This window comes from Temnothorax americanus, unplaced genomic scaffold (assembly GCF_048541705.1).
Source record: "Temnothorax americanus isolate GAGA-0224 unplaced genomic scaffold, ASM4854170v1 Scaffold15, whole genome shotgun sequence".
Taxonomy (NCBI): Eukaryota; Metazoa; Arthropoda; class Insecta; order Hymenoptera; family Formicidae; genus Temnothorax; species Temnothorax americanus.
This window is the reverse complement of record NW_027509286.1, coordinates 1,814,667-1,831,814: the sequence shown is the minus strand read 5'-3', so window position 1 is coordinate 1,831,814 and position 17,148 is coordinate 1,814,667. Positions and strand designations below refer to the sequence as shown.

Sequence of the window (17,148 nt, the reverse complement as noted above, 5' to 3'; positions counted from 1 at the left end):
ATTATCACAGCGACGTTATGGCCTTAGTCAAGTAAATAATTATATTCTCACAAAGTTAAATATAGCAGAGCATCAACGCGAAGTTAATATAATAAAGCGATATAATTTGACGTTTGAACGCGAAGGACGTAACCAATTGCATCTAAGTTTGAATGATACGCGCGACGTTAAATATCTCGGACAATAACGTTACGGTACCGATAACACCGACAATGATAGATTATATCGTCTAATAGAAGCTGTTAACGTCGATTCGAAGATTGTGGAGGATTTAGTTTTTATCCAAGGATCAAACGGATCATGCGCCCGGCGGCCGCGCGATCAAATCGATCGTCCGTACATCATCTCAAGTCATCCCCGATTTCAAGCCCATCGACAACGTCGTCCGTTTATCATCATCATCAGCAGCAGCAGCAGCAGCAACAGCAAATTCTGTATGCTCCCGTCAGTAACCCAATGGTGACTCTCCAACCGTGTGGAACAGCGCTTCATCCTTCGTGCGTTTATCCGAACGTTCAGTCTCACGTTGTTTCATCGAATTCCGCCCATTTACATCTTCAAGGTCTGAAAGATAGATTTTAATTCAAATTAATATTTTGTAAATCACAGTTCTTTCCTTTCTTTCTCCATTTTTCTTCTTGATTCTGTTTCATAAAACAGTTTTTCGATGATGAAACAGTGTTGAAAGTAACACAAAAAGATTAACGATTGTAGTTACATAAATCTAGAACGTATAATAGTTATATAAAGTAAGAATGGCAATTAAAATATTCCGCGCGGATGCAGGTAAGAATAATCGATGGCACACCAAGAACAAGCCGTCCCGCGGTCAGCAATACTATCAACAGCAGCAACAGCAACAGCGCCTCTCGTATAACCCAAAACCCGTGGTACTCTTTGACCAACCGTCCACCAGCGTTGCACCAATCCCCCCATCGACCACATCCTTCTTAGTAGCCTCATCCACATTCACTCATGCTGGACCATTGCACAGCGAACATTACAGTAACAATCCCGGAGTGACGCATCTGTTACCGCAGCCTTTCAACTTCAAGCCACCGGATGTGCAGGCCCTCTGCCTCATCCAAGACCGACCGAACATTCAGCAACAGCAACAACAACAGCAGCAACAGCAACAGCACCCACTGCCAAGTTCCTTCTACAATATCTCGGCCACAAACACCTGCAGTCTGCAAACCGTCAACGCGAACTCGTCTTTCCCACTTGCCAGCCTCAATCCTTATTCCAACCTAGCCAGCTTCAACAACAATCAATTCCCCGTAACGGTGCAGTCCTCTCCGTTCTTTTCGAATCCGCCCGTCGGTGTAGTCCTCGCACCACCGCGAGGAGACAAGCCTTCGTCCGCGTTAGATTTCGCGCCGTTCAAGCATAACGCGGACAAGATATCGAACGCCCGCGAGTCCCAAGTCGTTCCAACCGGTCAAAGCGAGAATGGCTGGCCCTCTCAGCTTGAGTTCTCCAAAAGCGACGCGCAGACTGTCGCGGGAAATAACAGGAGTCTCGAGTCTGCCGAGTGCGCTTTGCAGAAATCTCTCTCTGTCGTTGCGAAGACGGACGAGGAGCATTACTCCGACGAGTCCTCGACCAGCTTTGACTTCACCATCGAGGCCGAGAAAATGGTCTCCGCTCTGTGCAACACCACATCTTCGAACGATTTAGGCAAGGAGGAATCGAAGCCCGGTAACAAGACTGATTCCACGACCTTGTTCAATGGAGCGGGCGACAACAAAGCGAGCTGGTTCGCCGATTTTTGCTTCGAGTACGAGAACGGGACGTCGATAGGCGTACAAACGGACAGTCCGTGCGTCGATAGATCGCAGTATCCAGAACTGATCCGGAAGACAGCTCACTGGGGATGCACGCAGGCTGAGATTGTTCTCGATTCCGACGACTCGCAAACGGACTCCAAACGGTGTTGGTTAACGTGCCTGTCGTCCGCCACCAGGATGGCAATCACGAAATCCTCGACTTGCATCCCGGTCTTTGCGGGGGATCGAGTCTTCGCCGACGATCTCATAAATGCCCTTCTGCGCATCAGCAACGGTTGGCTGAGTCTCGACAACTACCTGAACAAACAACATTTTCCCAATTTACTGGACAGGTTAGATCCCGAGTTAATCGCGCACTTCCAGACGTGGGAAGAAAGCACGTGCGAATTACTGAAGCAAATAGTACGAACGTTCCAGAAGTTCGGCGAAAACAAAGAGACGGGTCAGAAACGCAACGTGACGTCGTCGTTTCCAGGCGACGTGTCGCTTTACACAACCTACGATCTTTTCGTCCCGTTGTTTTCGAATTCTTCTTCTCAACAAAATGCGATTGGAACATCCTCATCGCTGGAGAAACCACGCGGCGCGACGTCACTACTGACAAGCGGTCTACGTAATTTTCAATACAACTCCAACTATCAGCAGGAACAGCAATCGTTGAATCTGAAGGAGAGCAAATTGCGGAGCAAGTGGACAATCACCGAAAATTTGTCGTCCGCGATTAACGCCACAAAATCCGTGCCGAACGTTTCTGTGTGTCACACCGACATCGGCGGTTTGGCAACTAATAAGCTTTGCACAAAAGACGCATCATCATCCAGGAAGAATAATGTCACTCAGAAATCGTTGAACGCCGAATTCTGTCAGCTGAGGAACAAAGTGATGGAAAGCAGTGCAGACGCAACGAAGGACAGAAGAAACGATTACACACCGGAAGACAAGCTTACGACGGTGCTCGATAACACCGAGTCAATACGGCTGCAGCATCCAGCGATGAACGCTGTAGCTCCTATGAGTTACAGTGGATTATACGCGCGGAACTGTCTGTCCTTCACGTTTCCTTTGTCCAATCACCCGGACTCTTCGTATCCCGCATCCAATCCGGGAATCCCAACGTACGGTGTCGGTTATCCACTTTCAGGGCCTTATCCCGGTACCGATATCAATTCGAGATGCGGCAGGAACTCCGAACAGATTTACGGAGTTAAAAGCGCGAACGTCAATCCAATTTACGTCGGCAGATTGCAAACGGATCAACTAGAACTCCCGGCTGTACCCAGGAACAAGATGACCCTGCTCAGTCAAATCGAGCCGCGGACATTCGACAAGGAGTCCGAGGAAATGGCGGCCAATTTGTCGGCCTGGTTCGCCAGTATGCGAAACGCGCAGCCTCCAGCGTCGGCCGCGTCGACCTTCGAGGAGCCGAGGACAAACGAGAACTCGACGCCGCGATTGTTCGTTCAGGAGACACCCAAGTACTCGATGGTCATGGCCAAGCAACCGCAGATCGACACGAATCGACAGTTCCAGGCGTTGCAGAATCTGCCGAATATCCAGAGCACCCCCTGGGCCGCCGCCGGCTTTATCGGCAGTCGTGTCCATGTGCAACAATCGCCCGAGGAATATGATAGCTCCGAAGACGTGCGGATATATATGAAACCGGGCAGCTACAACGTGCCGAAAAAGAGACACCAGAGAAGACCCAATCATCGTCGATCGAGCAACAACGCGACGTCTCGCAACGCACACGCGAGCAGTCATCGCAGCGTGTGCGGTAACAATGGGAAAGGTGTTACGATACCAGCGTCGTCGACGCCTCTATCTCACGCGAGCGCGGCAGCCTTGTTCACTAACATCAGTAACACCACGCTGATAAAGACCTCGTTCCCGCCAGCTTCGCAGTTGCCCGTGCCTCTGTTCAACCTCGAGAACTCACCTAGGATCCTGAAGCGCACGGAAACTCTATCGCTGGACGCGCGTCAGGACGTCACCTGGAAAGCGGCATGCGCCTCAGCCGAGATACTTCTCGAGGCCCTCAACATAAAGGATGGCAGCGATACGTCCAAAAACGTCGAGTGCAACGATCCGAAATCAATGAAGCATGATAATGTTGACTGTGCGTCTTCGTATGAAGCCTCGGAGGATGACTCGGGGTCCACGTGCAGATTATCGCCTAGCGCGAGCGTAATATCCCAGTCGCGCGAGGATGTGAATGGTAAAGAACTTTATAAGATATATTTTGTTATATATATATATATATATATATATATATATATATACTTTTTATAAAGAATTGATCAATTTTATTAGAACAGTAATGAGAAAAGCGTTAGATTGATATAACTTTTTCGCGAGGATTTCACGCGTGTATTTATCGAAAATAATTAAAAAATATCTCGCGATCTTTTTGCAGGTGGTACCTAGTAATAAGCAAAACAATATCCTTTTCTAAAAAGCATGTTCAACAGCTCTCGATATCAAGACCAACGTGAAAACGGATTCCTGGCTGATCAGGACTCTCAATAACGCGAGTATCGTCGGCAAGCAGAAGCGAAGACGTGAGGACGATGTCGATCGACGAAGCTCGGAGTCTTCGAACAGCTCGGAAATTGTTGACGTAAAACCGGAGCAGCTCGCATCGTCGTCGACCGCGGATGTAACGTCACCCGCAGATACAAAGACTCGTGCGTCGATCATCAACAGCGAGTACCCAGCGATCTCTTCTCGCGAACACGTATCTAATCCCTTCGCGAACAAAGACGAAACGCCGACAAAAGAATTGGAAAATCACGTCGGAAGAGCCACGTACTCTGAAACGGTACGAAGATCTATGAAAACGAGCAACCTACACCTGGAGAAGAAAGAGCCGGTCAAGTCGTGCGCGACCAATTCACCGGTGACCACCGTAATACCAATTCCTGGCCGCAAGTGCCAGAGAAAAGACCCCGTGCAATCCTACCAGCTTCTACACAAATCGCGAAAATCGACCGACAAGAAAACAGCGAGAAATGCGGAGAGCAGCGATCTCCAATTGGAGGAAGGGGCGTGCGCGAAAGTCGGCGATGTCAAGTCGAACAACATAACGAAATCGTCAGCTATCACAAAAACGAATCACGGCAGGAAGAAGGATTCGGAACACTTGGAGGGCAAGCGCGCCAGCAAATCGAGCGATCGTGGCTGGTCGGTGTGGTGCAGCTCCAAGAGGAAACAGAATCTCAGCCCTCTGACATTTAACAAGTTGGAGACGATTCATCGAACTATCTGGCAGATGGACGAGGCGAAGGTCTTAAAGTATCCGCTCTCGTGCGACAATAAGAATGGCCAGTCTTCATCCACTTTAATAGTCAGTTAAAAGAAAAAAAAAAGAAATAAATAGAACAGAGGAAGTAAAAATACAGAATGTACATTGAAAATATTCTTTTCGCTTTTCAGATGGAAGATTATTGCAAGATCGTTAAGAGTCCGATGTTTCTCGAGATTGTCGAGTACAAGTTGAAGAACCGGATTTATCATAAAGTCGAACACGCTGTAAAAGATTTCCGTCGCATTATTAACAACGCGAGATTATATTATCAGGTTCGCAGCAAAAACTTTTTTCTTATATATTTTATTTATCTTCTTTATTATCTTTTCATATTATTATTAAAATACTGTAAATCGCTGCGCAAAATTGCATCTTAATCTTCAAAGCCAAAGATCCGGATCCACAATATCTTAACGTCTACTTTTAAAAAGTAGGAATTTAGTTTCGAAAGGCGAATTTCTCTCGGTTCGCGATAGATTTCAATTAGAGTCTACGAAAATTTATGTTCTTTCGCAGTACGACGATGAACGAACGAGAAAGATTGAGGTGCTCTCGAAGAAATTGGAAGACTCGCTCGAGGAACATTTCGGCAATTTGGACTTTGACAATATTACCGGCAGTCCGAGAGAAGATTCATCGACCCAGCTGCGACTTAAGACATCTGGACAGAAATCGATCGCGGGACGCTGCGATAGCACGAAGAAAAGTGTTTCTTCGTCGATTATCGTGGAGGATTCTTCGCTCCACTGACCGTTATAACTTCTCGTCGAAATGAAAACTCCAAATCGAACTATTGCAACGAAACTATTAGCGAAACTAACGTTCTTTACAGGGCATTGTGTGTAATAACTTCTTCTAGTCACGAGCCATTTCGTACGGTTAATGATGTCGTAGGTGTTTTCTTTTTTTTTTCCGTTTTCGAAGATCGGTATCGCTGTCCGATGGCTCGTAAACCATAAACTCGTTGAACTTTTCCGTCTCCGAGAGGACGGGATTCCGGACGATCTTTATTAACTATGAAAAGTGCACGCGTGTGTTCTGCCGACAACAATCCTAATTTCATAACGATATCTTAGCAAAGAAAGAAAAACTGTATTAAATGCGAACGATCATCGGACAGTATCGAACTTATTTCTGTACGAAAAAAAGAAAGTAGTACACGATAGCGAAGTATCGACGATATAATATGTAATTTCCATGTTCATTGTTACGGCTATTACTTATGAAACATTTCGATCTTTCAACTTCGATGCTCGTGTTGAGGTATCGTTAGATCAGAGTGATATGAATCATGAAATATATTACGCTGACCAGTCTAAATATTACTGTTTCGTTCTAAGTTCTTGTTAGCAGCTTAGTGCGTAAGTAAAATAAATGCGAAAGGGATTGAAATTGTTATATCTGTATATCTTATTAGAGGTAAGGAATCTCCATTATTATAAATTTAGAGAAAATTTCCAATACGACATTCTAAACATGATATCTTTTATAGGAACTAGTATAATAATTACCATAAGACCCTTTATCATTATACAATTAAAGCTCCTGATAGAAAAAGTATAAATTAACTTCGTTCTGACAAAAACTAAAGATACGATTCTTTACCTCTAACTAAGGTACAGATATAGATTTCACGTTATGAAGTTTGACACGCAATCGAGACTCAAATAAGTAATGGAAGCTCATGATGAAGCTGCTGATGACACAGATATGGAGCCGAAGCTTATATAATATAAAATATAAATAATACGGAGTTGAACTTTTTATAATATCTGTATATTATAAATACGAAGCTGAAGCTTATAACATATATTATAAATATGGAGCTGAAGTACATGTAATAAATACGGAGCTGAAACTAATGTATCATAAATGCAGAACTGGAGCCAGTGTATCACAAATACGGAGCTACCACGCACGCACCACCGTTCAGAAGTCAGCACTTCTGCCGGGGCGAGTTAGTCGACACGGATTACATAGTAATGTCAAATATCGCGGTATCGCGCCAGTCGGCCAGCCAGCCAGACCGGAGATAGCGATAATCGCGCGTACGGGACTAAGTACGGGGTTGCAGGCTGCAGGGCCTGCAGCAGGAGCAGGTAGCGAACGACGTTTTTGAGATATGCGACCGCCACGGAGCGCGGCCGCGCCGTGAAGCAGGGCAAGCAGAGAGCGGATTCGTGAGTAGTGAGCATTGCGCGAGAAGGAGAGCGGGCCGCGCTCCGAGACGCGAACAGCGCGAGCTCGGACTACCCCGGGGGGGCCCGGGGACGAGCCGGACGCGAGGCATCGCTCTCGGCTCGGCACTCGGCAGTCTCGGGTCTCGGCTGCGCGCGGACGCGCCGACCGTCAAGATGGACTGGGATCTGCTGACGATAGCGAGTCTGCATCTGACCGCGACCGAGCACCGCTACTACGGCGACATATTCATCTACTGCTGCGAGAACGCGGACAGTGACAGCGTGCCCGTGATCAAAGTCGCCGAGCTGTTGCGCTCGGCCAACCTGCCGCGGGATGTCACGATGAAGGTGAGCTCTCGGTGGCAGAGGGGAAAGCGCGACCTGACGTTGACATTTTCCTCCCGTCGGGGAATGCATTGTGATAAAATTTATCTCGGTATTTGGAGAGAGATTCTCACGCCGAGGTGCACATACGTGCGAACGGGACGGACGAGACGTCCAGGGTCCGTTTGTGGAGGTTATGTCGTGGCAGGTGAACCGATTAATTCGTCAGCGGGGAATATATAGAGTCACTTCTTCTTGCATTTCTTGCAACGATCTATACTCTATAGCTATTTGCGAGGATTCTCATGTTCCTTGCAGCGTGTGTTAGTTTTAGCGGAAAGCAGATTGTTATTGTTGCCAGGTAGATTGACGGTTGTCATGTAGTTTTGGAGAAAAAAAGATGCAGATGAAGCATTTCATAGAAACTCGGTTACATATGGACATACATTATATTATTTTTTTGCTTGTAGATATTGGACGTATGCATGGGAACCAAGGGTAGCACGCATCTGGGCAAGAAGCAATTTTACGCAGTGTTGAAACTCATCGCAGGCCACCAGGCTGGTTTGGAAGTCTCCAGAGACATGATAACTGCGTCTTTGGATGTTATTACCTTGCCGAGATTTACGTGGCCGACGTCTGGTGACGAGGAAGGCAGAAGGAGTCCGGACATAACCAGAGGAGCAAAGGGTAGACGTCATCCTCCCGAGAGCACTACCGAGAGCGAGAGCGAGGCAGAATCTCCGCGCGAGACTGGCGGTAGCACGGATTCTCCCACGCCGACGAACAGCATGACTCAGGAGAGAAACGACGGTATGCTGGGCAGTGAGACGATCCTGGACTCCGTTTCCGGTGGTTGGCAGGGCTTATTGGTTTCCGAGGAGCAGAGACAGCTGTTGGGCACCGAGGAGGAGAGCTCGGAGCGTCACAGTAGCGACGACGGTGACGGGGAAGGTGACGGCTCGGGTTTCCCGCCGGAAGAAGTGTGGATTATCAGCGACGAGCAGCGTGATTATTACGCCGCGCAATTCGCACAGTTGCAGTCAGATCCGGAGGGCCTTCTGGCCGGGCCGGTGGCCAGAACGTTCTTCGAAAAGTCGCGGCTTCCCGTTTCCGAGTTACGACGCATCTGGCAGCTCGCGGACGTCACGAGAGACGGAGCGCTCAGTTTACAAGAATTCTACGTGGCTATGCATCTCGTCGTGCTGAGGAGGAACCACGTGCCTCTGCCCGACGTTTTACCTCCGTCCTTGTCGATCCCGTTGGTTATGCAAACAGCGACAGCTGCCGCGCCGCCGCAAGTCCCATCGGCGACAACCGCTCAAAAATCGCCGCCGAACTCCGCGAACGTCCGCGAGAAGAATCGCGAGTGGACAAAGTTCGTGGACTCGCCGACCGGGGCGAGCAGCTCCTCGGTCACCAGCCCGGGGCTGCAGCTGGTGAATTTCGATTTCCAGAAGTCAGCCGTCGAACGCGACCCGAAGATCCTGCATCCGGTGGCGTTGCGCTTGACGCCCGAAGCGGCGATTCTCGCTTCGGGCGCCAACGGCAGCAGTAGCAGCTGCACAACCTTGGGGGATGACGATCTGCAACATTCTGCGGCGTCGTTGGTGCAACGACCCCTCGCGAAGAAACCACCCGCGGCTCCCGAAGACGCCGTTATCGTGACTCCTAAGAAGGAACCACCGCCACCACCACCACCCAGACCTTATAGAACACACGCGCGCAGTTCTAGTCTTGATCTTAATAAATTAGGTATACGTCACTCTACCGATACTCCACGATACAATACTGCGGTTACGAAACTGAAATCTTATGTCTTATGCTATAAACTTGCGTATTCTTACAGGAAAAAATGGTCAAATTTTTCTTGGGGCACCGCCGCTTGTGCCACCTAGAATTTCGCCAGGAATTGTAAGTTTATTGTATACGATAAAATTCTCTTGTGCCCCTTTTTAAAAGGAATGCTTTTTATTCTATATACCTTGTAAAAGATATTACAACGGAATTTATAACTTTTTACTTAATTTATAACGTTTTTTAAGACAGGGATTTAATGATCCGTTTTTGTGCTGCAGACTTCGCCTCGCAAATTGGTCGGCCAAAGAAGTGAGGGTGAGGGACAGAGAACGTTAAGTGAAAGTCAAGCTTTTGTCGCTGACTTCTCTCACTTTTCTCCCAAGAGTGACGTGCCTGAGAATACGGTACCATCTGTAGAAAATACGGTACCACAATCTCAACAATTCACTGGTGTCTGCGGAGCATTTCATATTTATAGGAAACCGAGTCCAAGTAAGAAGTGTTATCTCATTATTTAATTTCTCAACATTCAGCATTTTCTCGGTATTTGTATTTACAATTTATTTTTTAGTGTAATTTTCATCATTTTATGCAGTTAATGATACATTTATAAGCAGAAATATTTGATTTCTCTTTTAAAATATTAGAGATACTTTTAAAGCAGATGCTCAAACCATTTTTTTGCTCATACTTTTACTTTCGTAATTATGCTTAATATATAATTTTGACAGAACGAGACGGCGAAGAAGAAAGTAAAAATGAAGCGGAAGAGGAGAAGAAATTAACTTTACAAGAATTAAGGGAAAAGAATGCGGAATTACGCTTGGTTTGCGAAGAACTGACACGTGAACTGGCTAGCGCACTCCAAGAACGTATAAATTTGCGTGCAAAACTCTTGCTCTTGACTTGATGTGATTACTATTCGTTATCATTCATTCGTTCGAAGCTACGAGGTATTATGTGTCCTCAAATCATTGTAAACACATGTATTTAATACGTTATGCTAGTCTAGAACTCCTCTTTTCCAACCAAGTATTCATCCACATTCATAACGATCAATGTAGACAGACAGATGCGGCAGGGGACGCGATTTACAAAAAAAATATATATATATATATATTACATAGATATTTTATACTTGAGATTGAAAGAAGAGTGTATATGTCGTCTATGACATAAATTATGAATCATGTATATACAAAGCTGATTATGATCTTTATCGATATATAACAAGTATTTGCGAATTTGCTTTTGTCAAGTTTATGAGCTATTGTTCACGTTTATATGTAAAAGTATTTAAAACAATCACTCTCAGGTTTAAAGCCTACGTTATCAAATTCCCTGTGATTTACTGACTTGTATGTGTTACGTTTTTGCATAAGAACTTTCCTTTTCATCGTCTCGAATTTATATACATTTCTATAATATAAGCACACTGCGCATACAAGTGCATCTGTCACATTGTTATTCTACAGTACAGATATTTGAAACTTCTGTGTTTGTGATTTCTGTGCTTTGTTAACTTCATGAGGATTATATCAGATATTTCATATTCCCCTCTGTCTATATTAACGAATCTCTTCTAAAGAACACTTTGCCGTAAACAGAATCATAATATCTATTTTGAATTAGTTGTATTGTAAAAACAAATAAGTATTTATTGTTTGCAACAAAATCTAATTATATTTTCGTATGACTATAAAACTTGACAAGAAGATGGGGCGTCAACGGAGAAATGGAATAATCAGGACTGTTATGACTTATGACGTTATATTTTATTCCGTGATAACAAGCGTACCTATAAAATATCTGTTACACTTTGAAGAAAGATATACGAGAGAACAGTGGAATCTACAGGAACAGAATACTTCAAAAATAAATTTATATAGATGTATAATGCTCAGAATCAATTCACGTTGAGTACGTCGATTTTGGTGTATCAATTCTTTGAGATGGTTATATCGATTTCTAATATTGTAGATTTTAAGAAATAGTTGCTGTAGTTGGTGGAAACTATTTGTGGCCTGAGAAAAATATAGATCTATCAAAGCCACACATCTACAACAAAAATCAAGAATCAATACAACCGACATTCTGTTCAGCCAGTTTCGCAGATATTTCTAATAGTAGAGATTACTCAACGGACATAAGATTGCATTATTTAAAAAAAAAAAAAAAAAAAAAAAAAAAAAAATTCCTTTTGTAAATTCAGTCTCCGTGGCTCAGCTCTATATAAGTCTCAGCGCTTTATTTATATAAATTGCCATTTCTATCCAATCAAATATATATTGATTCGTAATTAACGTTAAGACCTTCATCATATTTTCCAACTTTTATTTTTCCTACAGATAGCGGATAAATAAATTTGTCGAGCGATCGTTGTTAATAACTCTTTGTGCCATAACGCGAAATTTTGAAGTACATATTGTCGTCAGTAATCGACAGTATTGTCTTGTCAAATATCACGAGACTACTTAGAGGTAAAAGCTTTGAAAATCAACGAGTCATACGACAAAGATTTTTTTGTAATTATAGATATTGTGTAAAAATTATATGAAATTAATACTTATGTCAGAATTATCTGATTTATTATCTGCAGTCCTGTAAAAAAATGTAATGATGTAGAATACATATACAGAAGTGTCTGTCAAATACGAATAAAGAAACTACTTAGTTTCATAACAATTTTTATTGATATCATTGTGTGAATGGAAGAATAATGTTAATCACGTACAAGAAAAAAATTACAAATACTTTTAACATCTCTTGAATATGAATGAATGAACGAATGATGAAAGTTGAGTACTGCAATTGCAATTCTACATAATAAAACCTCCGTACACATGGTGATGCGCTGTGACGAAATTCGATAAATAAAATTGCGCTCGATAATAAATTTAGTACAACAAACTTTTGAGCTATAATTCTATTTTCACACATGTCTTATTTTACGTAATGCGTACTTCGCGATTACACAGGCTCTACTGTATAACATGTAAAGTTAGAATACTCACATGTACATGTCTGTTTCACTGACTCTAATAGTAACAAGGTAAATATATAGATCTTTAGATACGAACACTAGAGCCTGTCTTATTTTGTATTTCAATCAGCGACGAAGAGACGTCGCTTTATCTATAATTCTATTGACTGTGCGAGAAAGAATGTATGCTAGCATTCTTTAGTTTTATACTCCGAGTATATAGATCTCGGCTAGAAATTAATAATGATGCCGATTAATACAGAGTGTTTCTTACAGCAGCTTTTTTCACAATGATATGCTCCATACAGTGACTTCGCTATATGGCGAAACCGGAGCTAGAAGGACACGGATAAACAATCGACTTCTGAAGACTATTTAGTTGTCTTTGCTCTGCATGAATTTGATCAAGTCGATAACTCGGCTGGAGTAACCGAACTCGTTGTCGTACCACGAGATCAGTTTCACGAAGTTGTCGTTTAGAGGGATGCCAGCCTTGGCGTCGAAGATGCTGGAGTGATTGTCGCCGATGAAATCGGACGAGACAACGTCATCTTCGGTGTAGCCCAGGATACCCTTCAGAGGACCGTCAGCAGCCTCCTTCACTTTGGCTTTAATAGCGTCGTAGGAGGCAGGCTTGGCAAGTCGAACCGTCAAGTCGACCACGGACACATTGTGCACGGGTACGCGGAAAGCCATGCCAGTAAGCTTCCCGTTGAGGGCGGGAATGACCTTGCCTACTGCCTTGGCCGCTCCAGTTGCAGCGGGGATAATATTCTGTGCTGCACCACGGCCGTCACGCCACAGCTGTTACCGGAAAAGCATGATAAATGGTGTTACATAACGACAATCTCGAATGATTTATCTTGATAAACAGCTACAGTATCGTATACACACCTTGCCGGAAGGTCCGTCGACGGTCTTCTGGGTAGCCGTGATCGCGTGTACGGTTGTCATGAGGCCCTCGACGATCTCAAAATTATCGTGGACCACCTTGGCGAGAGGTGCTAAGCAGTTGGTGGTGCACGAGGCGTTGGAGACGATCTTGAAGCTCGGATCGTAAGCTTCCAAGTTCACACCGACGACGAACATCGGCGCGTCAGCCGACGGGGCGGAGATGATGACTTTCTTGGCGCCGCCTTCCAAGTGAGCCTGCAAGTGCACCGAAGAACATTGAACTCATAGGTGTAAACGAGAATTCTAATGAAATAAACGACTTTTGGGTCGAATTTCACGTACAGATGCCTTTTCGATGGTCGTGAACACCCCGGTCGACTCGACGACGTACTCCGCGCCGGCCTTCCCCCACGGGATCGCCTTCGGATCGCGCTCGGCGAAGACGGCAATCTTGTTTCCGTTTACGACGAGATTGCTGCCCTCGACCTTGACTTCTCCCTTGAACTTGCCGTGGGTGGAGTCATACTTGAACATGTAGACCATGTAATCGAGACCGATGAAAGGGTCATTGATGGCGACGACCTGGTTTGACAGAGAACTCGGATTAGGTAAAACAAGTAGAAACTTGCACATTATTTCCTCGTAGTTTTTAATTGTGCAAGTAGAAACTTGCACATTGCTTCCTCATAGTTCCTAAGTGTGCAAGTTTTTATTTTATTTGAGGTATAATTATCGGTATTTATTTGTTTTGGCTTCCTCATAGAGGAAGCTTTGTTAGCAAAGGTTCTGATTTCACACTTAACTCTTTTGGGGACTGCGTAAATAATTATATACATTCACTAAAAAATACTAAAAATACTTGTCCACTTAAAAACTAAAACAATACTTTATCGATAAAAAAAATCAGCCCGATATTATAAATATTTGAGATAGCGATTTATTTTTAATTCAATTATATTTTCCAGTCTTTTTTTTTTCTACCCCTATTTCTTATATAATTGGTTAAAATTTGGTTGATCAGATCAAGTTTTATAAAGCTTCTATGTATGTACGAATTCTTCGAAATTTCAAATGTGTGTAATACGAGATCTGATCAATCAAATTTTAATGAATTATATATGAAATAGGGGTAGAAAAAACTGGAAAATATAATAAAATTAAAAATAAATCGCTATCTCAAATATTGAGAAAGCGGCAGCGTAAAACACATTTTTCAAAAAAGGAAAATCTGCATAAAATCTATACCGGTAGACCGATTTCAATAAAATTTGAGGAGGACATACTTTCTATGATACTCTATTTGTGTGCAAAAATTCAAACTGGTATCTAAAAAATTGTAGAAGTAGATGCGTGTACAAAAATCCGTACACACACACACACACACACACATACATACATACTTCCGGACATTTTTTACTAATATGATTTTTCGACATTTTAGAACATTCTAAACCTATTTCCATCAAAATCTCGAAAAAAAATTTTTTCACCATTACAAAGCTTCCTCTATGAGGAAGCAAAACGAGCGCGGTTCCGACCGACTTGCGGATCGCAGCTCTACTTTCAACATACCTGACCACCTCGCTCCAGGGAAGCCCTCAGCACGAGACGGCCGATACGGCCAAATCCGTTAATTCCGATTTTGCTCATGTCGTCGTCTTGTTTGCAACTGGAAAATCGGACAAAAGCGTTACAAGACGTTGCGCTACGGCCACGCGTTTTCCGCGCGACCACGGTCAGGGAGACTGGCGTGACCATGTGAAACAGGTGCGCGAGAACGCGTCTCATCGTTAATCAACAAATTTCAGTAGCGAAGATCATTGGACGTTAGGTTAAAGTATAAATAGATGTGCGACGCATGATGATCCATCATTCGCTGCTTCCCCACTATTTTCAGAATATCAATCGCGTTTCAAGGATGCTCATAAATATCGCGTAAACGATAATTGATATTCATCACATAGGCATAATAAAAAACTATCAATTCTTCTTCACCGTATCAGACAGTTTTGTTTTATTAATTTAATTATAGTTTTATTAATTAGAGTACATTGTGAGCTGTTAAGATCTGTCAGCATTTATTGCTAAAAATACAATGGGGATTACAAATGCAGCGGAACTATCGGAGAGAGAGATTTCGCGGCCGCTTACGTAATTTCGAGCGCGACGTAAACGTTATTTACAATTAGTCTTGAATTTGTCTTCGAAGCTGCGGTGGCGACAATCTTGGCACACGCCTCGGCGACACGATCGCCGATTGGGCACCGCCGGGAAATCTCGTAGGTCAGGCAAGGTCAAAGGGAGAGGGGGGTGTGTCCAAGTTCCTCGACATCCCGGTGTCCATGAGGATGATCGTGACCTCGCGTGAGTGGGATCAGTGGGGATTATCAAATCGCCGCGCATCGCGATGCAACCGCGTATCATCTAACGTGATCCGAATCGGGAGAGCAAATCTATTCGGACTATCGGACTTCCGGCGACTTCGAGTCTTGATTAATTTAGCGATACTCGGGGTATTTAACGCGGACAGAAATAACTTCTTATTGAAGTATTACGATATCTATATAACTTTGCGCAATCGAATTTGTTCTGACAGAGAAGCGCGAGCTATTTTTATAACTAATTTCTCAACAATTATTTTAGCAATTATTTGTATTTGAAAGCCGAAATTATGACGATTTTGTACTTATTCATACAATCAAAGACGAACCGGTTTTCCCGAGGGTTTTTCTCTCATAAATGTTAGTTCAGAAACTCGTTTCTTTACAGCAACTCGCCAAAACGCAAAATCGCGGTTTATTATACGCTTATTTATATTTAGAAAAAACGCAAACATTGTTTTCGTACCCTTCAAATACTTGAAGTATAAATAATTGACTAAATATATGATTGAAGGTAAAGTACGAGAATAGCTGGATTTAATAAGCGGAGGGGTATCATTAATCAAAATGTAAAATCGATGATACAGTAATTACACGTGACACGCATGACGATTAATTTCCAAATTAATATGAGCTAAGGTCAACCAAGGGCGGTACTCATAATCCGATCTTATTACTCAAAATCACCTTAAATTCAATAAAACGACCGAATAGCTTCTCAAGATCGTCCTGAAGGCGATGACAAATATAAGATCGGGCTCTGAATACCTAATAATATCCCGTAGAATCGCAGTCCTCCCGTCTCATTACAGCCGTGCAATCGTCGAGCGATAATATTGACCGCGCGAGGGCCGTTTAACGGTCACCATCCGCGTCATCGGGCGAACCCGGCGAAGGGATTCCGTCGAGCCGGTCGAGCGTCGCGAAGAAGGTCGCGGGAAAGGTATCGCACCGCCCGGTTGTTACATCATCTCCTCGATCTCACGCCGCGCTTCTCTCTCTCGCAGGAATACAACCGGATCGTCTCCGCGACTATACGGGAGACACTTGATACTTTACTGGTCCGAGACGTCACGAGAATGGCCGGTGCAGCGTACATACGTCTCGCGCGGGACGGCAGACGCGATTTTTGACGGTTATGTGTGTCGCACGTACGCAACGTCCGGCAGGAAAAATGACGATCGGGCGAACGATTAGCGACGAACGATGACGATGGATTTCACCCAGGGAGCGAGAAGAGAGACAATGGGGATACACGTCAAGTGGAACTAGTGTGTGGAAGAGATACTCACCGCGTACCAAAAAACCAGTTCCGTCCGCCGCGGCTACTAACGAAGTAGTGTCATTTGAAGGGCACGGGTGCGATGATATAAAACGGAACGGAGCTTCGTGCTCCATCGCCGACGTTCGGGAGATCACGTGCGGCTTGATTATCGATTGTCGACATGTTGGCGCGCCGCGAAGTTCAACCGCGCCGGTGCCGATGTATATT

The 17,148-nt window shown here is 44.1% G+C and overlaps 3 protein-coding genes across 3 annotated transcripts; 2 read left to right on the top strand and 1 right to left on the bottom strand.

Moving 5' to 3' along the window:
* Nucleotides 1-3: 3 nt before the first annotated feature.
* LOC143894961 (uncharacterized) lies at nt 4-6,975 on the top strand. Its single transcript, XM_077401671.1, has 5 exons — nt 4-562; nt 787-4,005; nt 4,247-5,133; nt 5,223-5,366; nt 5,611-6,975. Exons 1-5 carry the CDS (start codon nt 301-303, stop codon nt 5,842-5,844), a joined length of 4,746 nt encoding a protein of 1,581 aa, XP_077257797.1. The 5' UTR covers nt 4-300; the 3' UTR covers nt 5,845-6,975.
* A 320-nt stretch (nt 6,976-7,295) lies between these two features.
* Reps (RALBP1 associated Eps domain containing) lies at nt 7,296-12,255 on the top strand. Its single transcript, XM_077401668.1, has 5 exons — nt 7,296-7,622; nt 8,069-9,353; nt 9,448-9,512; nt 9,677-9,890; nt 10,130-12,255. Exons 1-5 carry the CDS (start codon nt 7,449-7,451, stop codon nt 10,306-10,308), a joined length of 1,917 nt encoding a protein of 638 aa, XP_077257794.1. The 5' UTR covers nt 7,296-7,448; the 3' UTR covers nt 10,309-12,255.
* Nucleotides 12,069-17,073, bottom strand: LOC143894960 (glyceraldehyde-3-phosphate dehydrogenase 2). The gene is made up of 5 exons (XM_077401670.1): nt 16,949-17,073; nt 14,848-14,944; nt 13,618-13,857; nt 13,276-13,530; nt 12,069-13,185 (listed from the first exon to the last, which is right to left on the bottom strand). Exons 2-5 carry the CDS (start codon nt 14,923-14,925, stop codon nt 12,757-12,759), a joined length of 1,002 nt encoding a protein of 333 aa, XP_077257796.1. The 5' UTR covers nt 14,926-14,944; nt 16,949-17,073; the 3' UTR covers nt 12,069-12,756.
* Between the last annotated feature and the right edge of the window lie 75 nt (nt 17,074-17,148).

What these genes read in the sequence shown, in the direction of transcription:
- LOC143894960 (XM_077401670.1), bottom strand. Translation starts at nt 14,925, where the DNA reads ATGAGCAAAATCGGAATTAACGGATTTGGCCGTATCGGCCGTCTCGTG. An exon ending in CGACCATCGAAAAGGCATCT is followed by an intron (nt 13,531 to 13,617) that starts GTACGTGAAATT and finishes GTGCACTTGCAG; the next exon opens with GCTCACTTGGAAGGCGGCGC. An exon ending in TCGACGGACCTTCCGGCAAG is followed by an intron (nt 13,186 to 13,275) that starts GTGTGTATACGA and finishes TTCCGGTAACAG; the next exon opens with CTGTGGCGTGACGGCCGTGG.
- Reps (XM_077401668.1), top strand. Translation starts at nt 7,449, where the DNA reads ATGGACTGGGATCTGCTGACGATAGCGAGTCTGCATCTGACCGCGACC. An exon ending in TCTTGATCTTAATAAATTAG is followed by an intron (nt 9,354 to 9,447) that starts GTATACGTCACT and finishes GTATTCTTACAG; the next exon opens with GAAAAAATGGTCAAATTTTT. An exon ending in TTATAGGAAACCGAGTCCAA is followed by an intron (nt 9,891 to 10,129) that starts GTAAGAAGTGTT and finishes TAATTTTGACAG; the next exon opens with AACGAGACGGCGAAGAAGAA.
- LOC143894961 (XM_077401671.1), top strand. Translation starts at nt 301, where the DNA reads ATGCGCCCGGCGGCCGCGCGATCAAATCGATCGTCCGTACATCATCTC. An exon ending in GTCGCGCGAGGATGTGAATG is followed by an intron (nt 4,006 to 4,246) that starts GTAAAGAACTTT and finishes TTTTCTAAAAAG; the next exon opens with CATGTTCAACAGCTCTCGAT. An exon ending in AGTCTTCATCCACTTTAATA is followed by an intron (nt 5,134 to 5,222) that starts GTCAGTTAAAAG and finishes TTCGCTTTTCAG; the next exon opens with ATGGAAGATTATTGCAAGAT.